The sequence below is a fragment of the Pteropus vampyrus genome, unplaced genomic scaffold (assembly GCF_000151845.1).
Source record: "Pteropus vampyrus isolate Shadow unplaced genomic scaffold, Pvam_2.0 Scaffold504, whole genome shotgun sequence".
Taxonomy (NCBI): Eukaryota; Metazoa; Chordata; class Mammalia; order Chiroptera; family Pteropodidae; genus Pteropus; species Pteropus vampyrus.
This window is the reverse complement of record NW_011889285.1, coordinates 404,130-421,335: the sequence shown is the minus strand read 5'-3', so window position 1 is coordinate 421,335 and position 17,206 is coordinate 404,130. Positions and strand designations below refer to the sequence as shown.

Sequence of the window (17,206 nt, the reverse complement as noted above, 5' to 3'; positions counted from 1 at the left end):
TATTTGGTATTTACCCAAAGGAGATAAAAACTTATGTCCACACAGAAACCTGTATACAGATATTTTTAGCAGCTTTATTCATACTTGTCAAAACTTGTCCTTCATAGGTGAATGGATAAACTGTGGTACATCCAGACAATGGAAATTATTCAGCACTAAAAAGAAATGAGCTATGAAACCATGAAAAAACATGGAGGAAACTTAAATGAACATTACTAAACCAAAAAAGTCATTCTGAAAATGCTACAAACTACAAGATTCCAACTATATGATATTCTGGAAAAGCAAAACTATGGAGACAACAAAATGATCAGTGGTTGCCAGCAGTGGTGAGGGGGCATGAATAGGCAGAGTAGAAAGAATTTGTAAGGCATTGAAAATGCTCTGTATGGGACTATAATAATGGATATATGTCATTATGCATTAACCCAAACTCATAGAAGGTACAACACCAAGACTGAGTCATGATGTAAACTGTGAACTTTGGATAATTATAATTTGTTAATGTAGGTGCATCAATTGTAACAAACGTACCACTTTGATGGGGGATACTGATACTGAGAGAGGCTATGCATGTGTGGGGGCAGAAGATAAATGGGAATCTCTGTTTTATGGGAACAAAAAACTGCTCTTAAAAAAATGTCTTAAAAATTCTGGTGATAATATACTTAACTATTTTAACTGAAGGTCCACTACATCTCCCCCAACATAAACATATACACATATATTTATTACAAGCAAAAGTATACTTGGTATACATGATTCTTTTAGGAGAGTGTTTCTGCCTCATAAATGCAATAATCACCAAAAACTGGAAATAATCCATAAAACCATTAACCGTAAATAAACAAATGTGGTATGTCTAACAAATGGCATATTACAAAACAACAAAGTGGAACTACTGACACATATAACAAGATAAATCTCAAAAGCATTATCCAAAGTGAAAGAAGCTAGACAGCAAAGATAAATTACTGTATGATTCCATTTATATAAAATCTTCGAAAAAATAAAACTATGCTATTTGAAAGCAGATTAGTGGATGTCAGGGCCCAGGGCTGCAAAAGGGGATGAACTGCACAGGGATACAAGGAAATTTGGGGGATGATGTAAATGCCCATTATATATCATGATGACGTTGGTGGTGACATAACTGTATACATGTCAAAACTCACAATTATAAGCTTAATTGATAATTTACCAGATGTAAATTACAACTCAACAGAATTAAGAAAAACAAAAGAAATGCAATGAGAAAAATGGAAGGCTTGGTATTCTGAACTTCTAGGTATAAATTAGAACTCCATTGTACTGAGCACCTGAAATTTGGCTAGTTGGAAATGAGATATTGTAAATATAAAATATATACCACACTGGATTTCAAAGATTTAGTAAGAGAAAATAATCTAAATTTTTTTTTATATTGTTCTACTAATATTTTGGATATATTCGGTTAAGTATATTAAAATCAATTCTACCTGTTTTTCTTCTTTCAATGAGGCTACCAGAAAATTTAAAATTATATATTTGCCTAATTATACTTCTGCATTTCTTTTCTGTCTAATGCATTACTTCATATATTCAAGACAGAGGATTCTTGAAGAAAACATGATGTAAGAGCTTCTGTCTCTTGTCAGAGGGTATAAAGTCGAGGCTGAGGAAAAGAAGAAACTCTGAAGGAGTTGGCTATGCATAGTTAGCAAGGGTTTGAATAACACTTGCCCACATACCAACAAGCCCTTGACCACCAGCTGCAGCTAGTACAAAGGAGACAAGAAAAGTCTGCCTGGGTGTCAGACGAAAGCCATGTCTCAAGAGCAGGGTAGTTGGGCTGAGGGATGATAGTCTGGCTGTGAGGAGTGCAGATTCCAGAGTCTCAGGATCAGATTACCAAATGAAAGGGGCCAAATTCAAGACCAGGTGGCAGGTGGAAACAGTTAAATAAGAAGCGATGCCTGAAAAAGTTCAGTGATCAGCTAACTTAGAAGCACTGGTATCCAGTGGAGCTCCTCATTCAGATCTCTAGGCATCACCTGGACCACTTCAGTATTTGTGCACTTTAAGATCTTTAGATGATTTGTATGCACATTAAGGCTTCAGAAGCACTGCCTCAGGTAAGGTAACCTCCTTTTCAACTAGATGCAATTTAGGATGAAAAATAGCTAGAAAGTGGAGGGGACAGGAATAAGAAGGGAGGGCCAGAGAATAGACTGATACTTAGATCTGAACCATCTATTAGAAAGGGTTATAATTTGATATCAAAATGGCTTTTAGAATAAAATTCGGTGACTGGGCAGGAGATATCAAAGGTTGGACCAGAATAGGGAGCTCAGAACAAAAATTAGAAATAAGGTGGACAGGGCTGTCTCACAGCTAGGAGCTCTAGTGAAAGTGAAGTAAATACCTAAGCAGATGGCAACTGTATTTTAAAATTAAGATGAGCTTCTTGTACTTAGGGAATAACAACATTTTAATTTCTGTAGAATTATATTCCAGTTTAACCTATTATGTGGAATCGATGATCTAACAGGTGGCACTCCATAAATATTTGAATTAGAACATAATGTTTCAAATTTTTTTTAAAAATTTCATTTCAAAAGATCGCTACCCCATGCATTTCAAAAACTTATTAACTTTGCAAATTCTCAAAATATTGTCCGGCACAGGTTTTCTTCTGAGTGTTAGATAATCCATTAACTGAGTTTTTGAGGTTATTTATAAAATTTTTGGTTCTTTTCTGCATCTGTAAAATTCCACTTGTAATTCCCGTTGTATTTTAACTTGTTTAGATGTTAGTAGTCATTCTTTCCTTTATCATAGTGCATTTTAACATATTTTATTCTCTACACTAGTCTTTCAAAAACTGCATTTTTTAAAGGTAAGTATTGAGTTTGTCATTAATAATAATTTGAGTAACTATAACAATAACTATTTAGCAGGCAGCCTCCTATATGTTTAAACCCCTGCCTCACTTAATTCTCACCAAAACTCTAGGATATAAATATTAGTCTATCCATTTTACAGATGGAAGAAACTGAAGCTCAACAAGGGCACACAGCCAGTTTCTAAGTGTCAGAGCCGAGAACCGCGATCTGCATGCACATGGAGGCAACGAGAAGCCAGGGAAGTTCCAGATGCGAGCGGCACTAAGTGGTCAAGGCTCTTCAGAGCAAACCAAGGAGTCCGAAACTCAACCGGCGCGTGGCCATGCCCTTTTCGAAGGCTGGCAAGGCTCCTCCCCCGCCAGCCCGCAGGTCCCGCAGAGCGCCGACGGCTCAACTCCAGGCCTCCCGGGTTGCGGGTAAACGGCGCTCACTTCCTGGAGCAGAAAGGCTGGAGATGGGGGAGGGGTTGCTGACCTCTGGATCTCTGCCAGTCCCATGGTTTGCAGTTGTTCCCTACCTAAACTTCCGGTGCTGCCTCCCCTACATACTTGAGCTTCCAGAATCCGGGTTCAACTATCTCTACTCTTCACACGGATTACTCCTAGCTCCAAAGGTACCTCTTCTGTGCTCATTTCCCAAACTTGGGACAACTCAAAATTGCAGAGCTCTCCCTCACTCTTCCTCCATCCGCGACCCCGCCCCCACCCCCTCCCCTCAACGCAACATAGAAGGCGGGTCAAACTCTCAGGACTAGTGGGGACGGCGGTGGCTGGCCAGAAATTGGATCTGCCCACTAACCTGGAATCCGTAGACTGGGTCAGGGTCGAGGGTTCCCAGTCGCTGCCACTTCCACCAAAGCCGAAAGACTCTAGGGGAAAGAGGCGGGGCGAGGAGAGGAGGAGATGCTGCTGCTGATAGGGCGGATTTGCCCAACACAGCCTAAGGTCCTGAACTCCAGGGGTGTGGTCGCCAGTGTCCGTCAGGCTTAAGTACGGTAACCCGCTGTTCACTTACTGAACTGCAAATTCTGAGGCCTTGAATACCTGAAGGCCACAGAGGACACTTTATTTTAGCTTTCTGATATCATGTCAGTAATCAATAACACTGATAATACACCTCTACTCTATAGTAATATATTAATTAAAATATCTAAATAAATAAAAATATCTAAAAGTATACGAGTGAGTAAAGATAACCACTTGGCATCACAATGGCATGTTTTACAAAAAGATAATTAAAATTTATCAATTTAAAATTACAGATTATAGGGGAGAGGTAGACGGGGGGAGTTTAAATCATTCGATTAAAAATTAATTAATTAAAAAATTAATAGGTGAAATCTAAAAAAAAAAGAAAACTAAACATATTGTAGACTAGACCATTTTTATAATCCACTCACTGTATTCTTTCCTTGTAAGAAACCTACTTAGAGCACAAAATCATAATTCCAAATGTGCTTATGAAGATGAATACAACAGGGGGCATTGGTTGGTTAATAGTAATGGCTTAAATTATCCATGTCTGCCCGAGGCCTCTTTCTCCACTATAGGAAAATATCTGCTAAAGGGGTACTGGGCTGGCCATTCCTGTTTAAGTAGAGACAATGCCAACTTATTTTTTGTGATACTCTTTTCTAAACTCTTCTCTGATTGTTCTTAACCTACATTCTTTTTTTAGGTACAAGCGATTCAACTATAGCTTTAGAATAATATTGAAATTATTCCTCTGTGACTGTAAGCTGTTCACCATACTGAGAATTAAGGCATTTGTAAGACTCCCCAGCCACCCAATTACATATCCCTTAGGATAAGGTGCTTTACATATTCATGAACAGCTCTGAAATTGCAATGGGTATTACAACCGATAGCATCTTACAGTCCTTGTTGGCCACGAGGTATTTATCCTGTGTGTATACAGACTTGCTTGTTATTTTGGAGGACCTTACTGGTTACCTGTAGCCCCAATGTCAACAAAGCATTTAAGGACCATTTGAGAAAGGAATGTGTTGAGGTTGTTGTCTGAAAACCTTCCATTGACCCCTTCTGTAAGATGAAGAAAATGCCAGCATGGGAAGTACATAGTTGATGTTAGAACCGGAGGAGGAAATAGAGACAACAGTGGAATGTTCTTTTAAGAGATCTGCACAGGAATGCTCTTGAAAGATCAGACTCTGTATATGAAGGAGTTTTAGAGCTATATTAACCATTTTACTTTGCATATATTTTCCTTGTAATGTGAGGGGAAAAATTTCCGTATAATATGTGATAGCATTCTATATCTAAATAAGCTTTTTGACTTTTAAAGTTTCTCTCAATAAGATTAAAATAAATTCTAAAGGATAAGAAAGCATTGTGTCATGGTATAATTGGCAATGGTTGGCCTACTATGTGGTATATAAAATAATGGTGCTCTTACTATCGATAGTGACTTAGATGCTAACAAATTTAGGATTTCTCCACTGAAACATTCCAGTGATTGGTAATCAGAAATGGAACTAGAAACATGTGAGGAATGATTACAGACCCTTCAGGGTGGCTAGAATGAAGAAAGGAGAAGAGAAACTGCTTTTTGCATGGCTTTTTAAAGCCTTTTTATATACGGGAATATCTTAGCCTCTATCTGTCCTCATTTTAAACAGTTTTATTTTTATTGATTATGATTTTTATACAGTAAAAGTAAAATCTTAGATATATAGCTCAGTGAACTATATGTATGCTTACACCTCTATACCCACCACTCAAATCAAGGGACATCTCTATCACCCCAGATGGTTTCTTTGTCAATATCTCCTCCAAATGAGGGTGGCCACCATTCTGATATCTGTCACTACAGATTAGCTTTGCCTCATTTATGGCATAAAATGTATACATTTTTGTGAATGGCTCTTTTTGCTCAATGTTTTTGAGATTCCTACATATTGCAATACATATCAATAATTTGTTCCTTTTAATTGTTGGGTACTTATCCATTGTATGAATATATCACACTTTGTTTATTCATTTTCCTGTTAATGGATATTTAAGTTGTTTCTAGTTTCAGCTATTATGAATTAAGTTTCTATGAGGATTCTTGTACATATTTCTTTTTGTAGACACATGCTCTCATTTATCCTAGATGTATACCTGAAAGTAGAATTCCTTGTTCCGGGGTAGGCATAGATAGATATTAGTAGATATTCCAGTTTTCCAAAGTGGTTGGACCAATTTTACTCCCATCAGCAGTGTAGGAGAGTTCCAGTTGCTCCATATCCTTATCAACACTTGATGTGGTCAGTCTTTTAAATTTTATCCATTCAATTCAGATTTTCCTGATGAGTACTGAAATAATGTTGAACATTTTTTTCACATGCTTTATATTTGGATATTCTCTTTAGTGAAGGGCCCATTCGAGTCATTTGTTCATTTTTAAAAGTTGTTTTATCTTTTTCTTATTGGTTTTAAGTTTACTTATTTTAAATGTGTTTTTGGCATAAGTTCTTTGTTAGATGTATATATTTAGAATATCTTCTCTCATTCTTTGGCTTGTTCATTCACTTTTTAAGGAAGTGTTTTGTTGAACATAGTTTTTAATTTTAATGAAATCCAGTTTATCTCTTAAAAATAAATAAAATTATAGATTATAATATAAAATTTCAAATTATAACTTGTAATATTATAATCTGTAATTTTAACATATACAACATTGAGACCATAACTATTTGTTTTTAGGTTCTTATGAATACATGTAAAGCTTATAAAGCCTAGTATTGTGACTATAGGGTTTCAATGACACGGCAACTCTGAGAAGAAAAGCCAGGCCAAATTTCCTGCCCCAAGGACATTGAGATGATGACCCTGATTTGGTCTTGAAAAGTGGGTTGGAGGAGCGGAACTCACAGGGAGAAGGGTGTCCAGATAAATTAAGACAAAGAAGGTTAGGCAATGTGGCTTCTTTCACTTAGCATGATAGTTTCAAGGTTCATTTATGCTGTACCATGTATGAGTACTTTATCCTTTTGATGGTTGAATAATTTTACAGTGTATGGATTTTCCACATTTGTATATCTGTTATTCAATCAGTTTTTAGACATTTGGATTATTTCTACTTTTTGGCTATTATTACTAATGTTGCTATGAATTTTCTTCTACAAGGTTTTTTTTTGTTTTTTGTTTTTGTTTTTTTTTGAAACATAGGCTTTTAATTTCTCTTGGGTATATACCTAAGAATAGAATTGCTGGATCATATATTTACTCTTCTGAGGCTCTTCCAGATGGCTTTCAAAGTCACTGTGCCATTTTATATTCCCACCAGCATAATAATAGTGTTTTAATTTCTACATATCCATGCCAATACTTGTTAATGTATATCTTTTCTATATAGTCATCTTTGTGGATGGACGTGAAATGGTAGCCCATTGTCATCTTAATTTGCATTTCCCTAAGGACTAAAAGTGTGAAATATCTTTTGATAGGCTTTTCTACCATTTGCATATCTTCATTTGGAGAAATGTCTATTCAGATCCATTACCAATTTTTTAATTAGGTTATTTGTGTTTTTAATATTAAGTATGAGTTTTTTATATAGACTAGATAAAAGTCTTATATGAGTTCTATGATTTGTAAATATTTTCTTCCATTCTAGGAGTTATTTTTTATTTTCTTGATTGCATCCTTTGAAGCACAAGTTTTTAATTTTGATGAAATCCAATTTTTTTTGGTCACTTGTACTTTTGATGTCATTTTTTATGACTGTTTTGCCTAATCCAAGGTCATGAAGATTTGCTCTTATGTTTTTTTCTAAAAAGTTTAACAATTTAACTCATTACTTATGTCTATAATTTATTTTGAGTTATTTTTTATTGTGTGAGAAAGAGATCCAGTTTTATCTTTTTGCATGTAGATATCCAGTTGTCCCAGGACCATATTCATTTCCCATCGAAATGTCTTGACATTGTTGGCAAGCCACTAAAGAGCTTTTATTCAGGTGTGTGTGTGTGTGTGTGTGTGTGTGTGTGTGTGTGTGTGTGTGTGAGATGGTAGGGGGCAGGTAGAGAATGACATGTCTGAATGTCTAAGAAAAGATCACCTGGCAGCAGTGAGTAGGTTCAAGAAAACTGTAGGTAACAAAATTGCCTAAATCCAGGGAGAGTAAATGTCTAGCTATTGCTTTAGTATGGAGGAAAAAGTGCTTAACTAGATGTGCTGAATATAGGTAGAAGAGAATGGATTTGTAAAATAATTGGTAACAAGGTGTGAGAATTAGAAATAGGTAACTCGAGATGTACATTCAGGTTTCTTACTCTCACATCTTAATGAAGGACATTAAGAAGAATAAGTAAGTTAAGAGGTGAAGAATGCAAGTAAAAAAAAGAGAAATGTGCGGTGATATTTAAAGGAGTGAGGGGGAGCTGAATTTGCCACTTCAAAATATGCCTCTTTGGGATATTATTTTCGACTGATTATTTTTGAGAAACAAAAAGTTCGGGAAAAACCTTTGACCTTCTCCCTAACTGCTTTAAAGAATTTAAATAGAGGACCTGCTCCAGGAAGGAAGCTATTATCATAGATAACTATGGATTAATATCAACAAAGTGCAATAGATAGGGATGAACCTAGTAAGGCCCCTTTGATCAAAGTTCAATCTGTGTTCTATTGTTAAAGATGTTAAAGGCCCAAACATTTATAACTATGGATTAATATCAACAAAGTGCAATAGATAGGGATGAACCTAGCAAGGCCCCCTTTGATCAAAGTTCAATCTATGTTCTATTGTTAAAGATGGCCCAAACATTTATTTACCAAACATTTGCTTTTCCATCTTCATTACATGTGAATTCCCTTCCTTCCCTTTGAAGTCCCAAAGCACAATCCCTTGTCCCCTTCTTCCTGGCTCATGATGGGATATAAGCCTTAACTGCCCTGTCTGTCTTGGGTCCCCATAGTCTTACAGAATCCATGTATGTATCTACATACCATATTATAATAACTGATATAGACATAACAAATAGGCAAATAAGGTAAACTGTGACAGCTCAAAAAATTTTTTCATCTGAGGCCTTTTTATGTTTGTTCTCAGGCTAAAGTTTAAAATAATAAGGGGATCGAAGGGTGAGGAAAATCCAAGTGGGATGGAGAAGAAACTGTTTCAGCTTTTTCTTACATTGTTCTTTCAATTTCAATTATTTTGAAATATATTTATTTTTTATTTATTTTCAAATTGAAATGGTAAAGCCATGAGTCATTTGGGCATTCTCAGGGAAAACTGAGAATAACTCCTTAGATTATGTTAGAGGAGGGCAGAGATCGAGACTTAGAATAGTGGTAGAGACTCAATGAACAAAAATATCTCAAATCCGTAGATGCTTTTTTCTATAAACTATGTTATACCTTCTGGAGCACATCTTCCTTATTCAGTCTCTTCCTCAGATTCTCAGCCCTCAATCTACAAGGCATTGTTTCTTATATGAAGGTGTTCTTACATGAAAAAGGGAAGATACCAGACAAGACTATGTTACTTTTGCGGAAATAACATCAGAGAAACTTTGCTTTTTATTTTAAAATTTTAATTCTTTACTAATAGCATGTTAATTTTGTAATAAAAATATAATAAAATAAGATATCGAAGAACGTTTTTGTCTTGAAATAAAGAGAAACATAATAATTTATTAAAATTTAATATACATAATCTGTGATCTGAATGTTCCATTTTTAGACATTTAATTTATAGAAATACAGTTCTCCGAGAGGTATACACAAATATACCAAAAAAGAATTATATTTCAGCTATTTTTAAATGGTGAAAAATTTGATAGCAACAAAATGTTTACTAATACACCAGTTATTATTATTATTTTTGCCATATCTAGTTAATCTAAATAATCCAAACTGCTCTGAAGTGGGTGTTATTACCATTTTTTTTTTTTTTACAGAACAGGAAATTAAGCCTTAAAGAGATTATATTTCCCAATGACAAACAGCTAATATGTACTATGGTGACTGTAACTCTAACCTAAATCTGTGTGACTCTAAAGACTTTGTGTCACTTGGGAACAGTTACACTCCTGGTAAGCATAAAAGTGTGAATTTGAAATGTAGAACGTCAGACTCCATTTAAGTTGTTTCAAATATTTTAGTTACAAAAACTTTGCCATAATGACTAATCTTATGCATATGTTGTTTTGTACTTGTGAAGGTATATCTGAAAAGTAATTTCCTATAAGTGCAATTTCTGGATCAAAGGATAAATGCATAAGAATTTTGTTAAGATATTTCCGAATTCCACAAAAATTCTATTATATTGTATATTCATGAGCAATGTATGAGAGAGGCTGTTTTCTCACATTGGTGTGAACACAGCGTTAATCCTTTTGATTCTGCCAATCTGACAAGTGAGAAATGGTATTTTGATACAGTCTTAATTGTATTTTCTTTTGTTCATAGTAAAGCATATTCTAATTATGTCTTTGTCCTCTTTTTCATCAGACTTATGATCATTTTCTCCCCTACATTTTAAAGGTCCCTAATATAGTAGGAAAAATTAGCCAATTATTTGTAATATAATTTGAAAACATTTCTCCTCAGTTAGATATTGCATATCTGCGATGAGCAGGGTTTTATGCTTTGGGGCAATAGAGATAAAAAGACTTTCAAAATAACCCCTCTCTTTAAGGAATGCAGTCTAGACAAGGAGTAAAAGCACAAGCACAAACATGAAAAAATCTCTTATAAAACGAGAGCAAGCCCAACCAAATAGTGATTTAGATGAAAAGGGGCGGAGAATCTCAAAAGATGACTCTTTCGTTATGGGCTGAGTATGGGCATGGACAGAGTTGAGATATAAACTACGTTTTAGAAGACAGGTTGATCTTGGACTAAAAGTCAGGCTGAGTAGAGCCCTCAATTTCAGAGAACATCAGTCTAGACTAATCTCTGGTGTGAATAATTAATAATTAATGAGCAAGTTACTAAGTTAGATATAGATGTTTAAGTTTCTTTAGTAATACATCAAATCTATAAATACATAAACTTATATCTATTAGATATAAGTAGATATTTTGACTTCTTATCTCATTTCAATAACGAATATAATTTTTAGATATGAAGCATATTCAGATGGAAAAGAGTACTCTATTTCTATATAATTATCTATATTTTAATAGATGCATGTGTCCACCTACATATGTTATTGTGTGTTAGCATCTCTGAACTTGGGTACATACACATGTATGATTATGGACATGTGTAGCTGATAATAAAAAATATCATTTTATGAATTTTTAGACATGACAGTTCTTGGAGGTTTCCATTGTGACAAAGATGTTGAACTGGCAAATCTAAATGTCAAAATTATATATAAGGGATTAGGTAACTCATTACCTAATGAGTTAATGCAAGTGAATGCTGAGAAAAGTACAATTGGATGATAGATTCCAAGTAAGCTATCACATTTTCCCTAGTTAGTTTTTCTTAAGACGGTGGAGGATCATAAGGCATTTGAGTAATAGGTGGAACAAAGTGAAGTGGATATTACTATAGATTTCTAGGAAAATAAATCAAAGGTGTATTTTAGTAGAACACTTATTTTAATTTTTTGTATTCACTCCCTTGTATTCTATATTCTACCAGAGACATTTCCTCAAACCAATTAACTCTTTATAAAGTTATTTTTAATGACTAACATTTGATAGTAAGTATATATTACATAGCATTATTTCCTTAATTATTGCCACCTGTGCAGGATACTAAAGCTATCTCCCTTTTTGTTTTTTTTTTTTTTTGCTATCGTAAATAATTCCAGAGTTAATGACTTTTTGCATAAATCTTTGCACTTATTTCTGACTATTTCCTTGAGCTGCCTTCTAGGAACATGAATTAGTAGGTTAAAGAGAATGAACATTTTCAAGGCATTTGATTCATATTACTAAATTCTAAAAGATTGTACGGATTTATACTCTTATTGAAAGTATGTGATATGTCTGAGAGACCGCGAGAGAAAGATTACAAAGCTTGTGACCTTTGTTAATTATAGATTTTCTAGATTATCATTATGTCACTTGTAGTGAATAAAAAGTATCAAATATGACAAGTACTCTGTAGTTTGAGTTGGTAAGAGCCATATACTGTGGACATTATTTTATGTCAGCAAATAATAATGAAAATGAAAACAGCCAGGATCAGGACTAGTGGATTTAAAGTGTTTTCCTCAAATGTAGTATAAGGAACTGTCCAATGGAAGCTGTCTTGTCTGAGTCCCACTGCCTGAGATGAATCACTTCTTTAATTAATTAAGTAAGTAATTTTTTACATACAGTTGACATACAATATTATATTAGCTTTAGGTGTACAACATAGTGATTAGACATTTATATACCTAACGAAGCGATCACCCTGGTAAGACTAATACCCATCTGACACCATACATAGTTATTACAGCATTATTGACAATATTCCCTATGCTGTACTTCGCATCCCTATGATCATTTCAATATCTGGCAATTTATACTTCTCAATTCCTTTCATCTTTTTTACCACTCCCATCCCACTCCAATTTGAGTAGAACACTTATCTAAATAAATTGGGACACAGATGAGAATGACACGGAGATAACTGGGAGGTGTAGCGATGAAGATAGGGTGACTACAAGACAATTAATAGATACAAAAAGAGATTAAGTTGAGCTCAAGTTGGGAGCATTTATTTAGATTCTTTGATAATATTGGAAAACATCTCTTTAGCCCCTTTCAAAATCTGCTTGGTCCTCACTCCATAAATAATGGGATTGAGCATAGGTGGGATGACCACATAGAGGTTGGCCAGAAGGATGTGGACATAGCGTGGGATGCGTCTCCCACCAAACCTGTAGGCGAAGACAGAAAAGAGGGCAGGGACGTAGAAGAGTAGGATGACACAGACATGAGAGCCGCATGTATTCAGGGCCTTGGACCGGGCATCTGGAGAAGGGAGGCGGAAGACAGCTCGGAGGATGTGGATGTAGGAGATGATGATAAAGATGATGTCCAGGCCAGTGGAGAGTAGAGCAGCTGCCAGCCCATACCAGACATTGATAGAGATATCAGAACAGGACAGACGGGCGATGCCCATGTGCTCACAAAATGTGTGTGCAATGATGTTGATCCGGCAATAGTGCAGACGCTTGAGGAGAAAAATGGAAGGAAACATGATGATAAAGCTGCGAGTCAGGGTGGCAGTGGCGATCTTCCCAATGACCATGCTTGTGAGGGTGGTGGCGTATCGTAGAGGAGAGCAGATGGCCACATAGTGGTCAAAGGCCATGGCCAGCAGGACTGCAGAGTCAGCCACAAAGAGGAAGTGAATGAAGAACATCTGGGTGAGGCAACCATCAAAAGAAATGTGACTAGAACCTAGCCAGAAGTTGGCCAGTGCTTTGGGCATCGTGGAAGTCGAGAGCAAAACATCTGTACTGGCCAACATGGACAGGAATATGTACATGGGCTCATGCAGGCTTGGCTGAGAGAGAATGACGCAAATTAAAATACCATTACCTGCCAGGGCGGCTACGTACATGGTACAGAGGGGGATAGAGAGCCAGATGTGTAGGTGTTCCAGCCCAGGGATGCCAGTGAGGAGGCAGCCTGCCATGCGAGTGTCAGAATTGCTCCCAGAAGCTGTGCTATTAGCAGGTAAGAGACCCATGATTTTCTCCCCCTCACCTATATCACAGGGAGAAAATAGATTTAGATTTTGTATACATTAGCAGAGTACGCATAGAGACAACCACAGGGTCTGCACACACTCACAGGTCCAACAACTACAGGCATATTCTCTATAGACGATCACACATAAGCTCTGCACAAAGTGCACGGTTACAGGCCCTGCCCACAGTCAGAGGCTCTCCATAAAGCTGCAAAATATTCAAGCAACATGAGGCTCAAAAACGTTGCCAGATTTAGTGCACCGCCACAGGTTCTGAAAAGAGCAGGAATAGCTAGAAAATCAATAAAAGTCTCTATATTCTCCATAGGGATGTGAGCTGTAATGAGCTCTGCCAAAGCCCCAGGCTATGCTCAGAAGGGCTGCAGTCTCACCTCTGCTTAGCAGACTATGTGGAAGAGGAGGGTTGGGGGCAGTGGCCACTGCAGGCCGTACATCTTTTTTTTCTCTCAGTCACAGATGCTTTGACAAGTAAGGAGGCAGTGAAGGCAGCTATGCCATGTAGAAGGAACACTGCACAAGGTGTGAAAAAACCTGAGTCAGAGATCTGCTCTGTCTGACTGTGTGATTTTTGGACAAGTCACTGTCTTTTTTGAGTAACAATTTTTCAGTCTTTGAAATGAGCATAATTGGTATCCTGCTGGTGTGTTAAATTAAATTTTTGTCACCTCTGTGACTCTGAAGTGTGATGCTATCACCTAGAACATGAAGGAAGGTATGGAGTAATGTTTCTGAAAATGTGGTTCCCCAGACCAGTATCATCAGTATCAAGGGGGAACTTACAGACATTTGGACCTTGCCAACACACCTAATGAATTAGGCACTCTGGGGTTGGAGAAAGGATTTTTGATTTTTTCAGTCCACGAGGTGACTCTGATTTAGGCTAAAGTTTATGAACCACTGACATAAAAACTTTTTTACTTTCCTCCCAATCTAGTCTTCATATCCATCTCTTCTGCCAGGACAGTACCAATTATTTCTGCAGCATTCTCCATGAAAATGCTCAAGCTTCAGCTAACACTACCCAGTGTTTCTCTCAGCTCACTTAGGATGTGATGTAACCATACAAATAGTCTTTACTACATATCAGGCCCGTTGAGTCCTTGTCAGTCCTATTAAATTACTCTCACAATAAATATACGACATTTACCACTACCCAAATGTCTGCTCCTCCCTTTCAATTGAACTTTCCTCCTCCTCCATAACTGAGACTTCAAGACTGTCAGGAGACAAATCCTCATATTATTACTCCACTCTTGTAAATTTATCTTATCTTTGCATCTATCCTACTTTAATTTCCTCCACTCTCAGAGAAAGTTGTGTTAATATCCCTCTCATGTTTCAACATCTTCCCTCTTACAGCTACAATATGTTTTGCTTTAGGCACAAGAAAGCTCTCCTTGGTTACTTATTTAATTATTAGGAGACTACAAAGACAATATGAATCAGTTGTATTTTTCTATACAAGCAGCAAACAGATATATAATTAAATGTTAAAAGTTCTGATTACATACATAAATAAATAAATAATTCTGATTGCAATACAAACATGCAAGCATACAAAATGTATGTTAAAAACATAACATACTTAAAAATAAATTTAATTCAAATTTGCAAAGCCTCTACACTGAGAATTACAAAATATTGCTGGAAGAGATTTTTTTTTTTTAAATGTTAAGTGGAAATATATACCATGCATATAAATCAGAAGACCTAGTTGATTGTTAAAATACCAGTTCTCTCAAAATCAATCTGTAGGTTATTTTTTTAATTTAAAATTTCCAGCTTTATTGAGGCATAATTGACAAATAAAAATTGTATCTATATAATGAATACCACAATCAAGTTAATTAACACATTCATCACCTCACATAGTTACCATTTTGTGGGAGGAGTTATCTTAAATTATTTTTAAAATAAGCTGGATACACACACACACACAAACACAAATGCATACATGTGTACTTGTATGTATGCATATGTCTATATATGCATACATGTGTGCATAAGTAAGTAAGTAAGTATGTATGTATGTATGTATGTATGTATGTATGTATGTATGTATGTATCTATCTATCTATCTATCTATCTATCTATCTATCTATCTATCTATCTATCTATGTATAGCTTCAAGAATAATTTCCCCACCTAATCTCTGAATCCCTTTTCTTTTCCACCTTCTCAGGGTCTTTGTTTCATCAATTATTCCCTCTCTTATTTATCTTCAGTTTCTTCTAATTTCCTAGATCTTTATCTTTACTATTTATAAACATTCAAATATTTTTGACCTTGAAAGCAAACAAAAAATTAACAGCTATAATAAAAATATCTTATTCTACTGGCCTGTTACACTGCTTCCTGTTCTGTCTTTCTTCTTCAAAATTACACCTTTCATAAAATACTTGTTTTGGCTTTGATTTCTTTACCCAACACCGGTTCTTCTCTTTTCCTTCACCTTCCTTTCCAGTCCTCACTGAGGGCTCCTCTGTCCCTGCTGGATGGTTTACTGTTGTGCTTCCTATTGGTCTGTCTCTAACCTCTCCTCAGCCAATCTTGTCTCCTGCCTTGGCTTCCTTTAGCATCTACTAATTCCTCCCCAAACTACATTTGTCATCTATTTTGCTTTTCAGGCTCCAGATCCACTTATACAAAGACCTTCCAATTGTTCTCCTAGCCTGCAGTCCTTCCAGTCTCTAAAAAAGCCTCCCTATATAAATTATATTTCCAAAAGATAATTTTGAGCATTTTAGTTACTTGACTATAGATAATAATTTCCCATTGCCTAATAGATTCATACACACAGTTCTCTGCCTTCTCTACCAATATTGTACAAAACGCATGTCTAAACCTGCTCTTCTTTCTCTGCAGTCTTTTATGTAATCCATTTCTTCTATCTCTATCCTCCCTTTTAATCTAGCCAGTTTATATTTCTCACTCAGGAAGACTTTTCTCATTTCTCAAGGCTGGGTTACGCACTTCCCCAGTATGCCTCTGTTCTCTTGTAGTTATCTATTTCTCTCTCTAACATTTATCACACTGAAATATTTCTGGCCTCAAATTATTATGAACTCCGTAAGGGTCAGCACTGTGCCATCTGAGATAGAGTTGACATGTAGTGAATGGGGTTTTTTTTTAGAAAAAAGGATGAAATAGGTTCCAACCACTCAGTCATGTAAGTTCACACTGTCAAGGACTCACATTCATATCATAAAAATCACAGGTTTATAATCATAGATCTTCAGTCCTCACATTCTCTTCTTGTCTTTGTCTGTGTCACTTGTGCTCATTTTTCCCACAGTACCACTCATCATCCTCATCCTCCACTACATGTTCCCACCTTTGCCTGTCACATCAGTACCTGCCTAAACTTTTCTTCTCCAGTTTCAGTTGTCCTGCTAAATAATCAACCTCCAAGGCAGGCTTTGTTCACAATATCTCTTTATTATTCCATACGACTTCTGTTGTCACTTCCATCAGGCATCCATTGATGTTGCCACATCCCAACTAGTGAGCAACCCCAAGAGTTCCACTTAAGGTTGTCTCTCTGGCAGCTCCCTTTTTTAGACCTTCCACTCTTTATATGCTCCATTCCCTTGCCCTTTCATTTCTGTTTCTGTCATCTTTGGGAAAATTACCAGAAAAACTATTATT

At 36.1% G+C, this 17,206-nt stretch overlaps 1 protein-coding gene across 1 annotated transcript; it reads right to left on the bottom strand.

Moving 5' to 3' along the window:
* Positions 1-12,556: 12,556 nt before the first annotated feature.
* On the bottom strand, positions 12,557-13,550 carry LOC105307580 (olfactory receptor 52B6). The gene has a single exon (XM_011383130.1). The coding sequence runs from the start codon at positions 13,535-13,537 to the stop codon at positions 12,557-12,559; it is 981 nt and encodes a 326-aa protein (XP_011381432.1). The 5' UTR covers positions 13,538-13,550.
* Between the last annotated feature and the right edge of the window lie 3,656 nt (positions 13,551-17,206).

Excerpts from the sequence above, each read along its gene's own strand:
- LOC105307580 (XM_011383130.1), bottom strand. The coding sequence starts at position 13,537 with ATGGGTCTCTTACCTGCTAATAGCACAGCTTCTGGGAGCAATTCTGAC.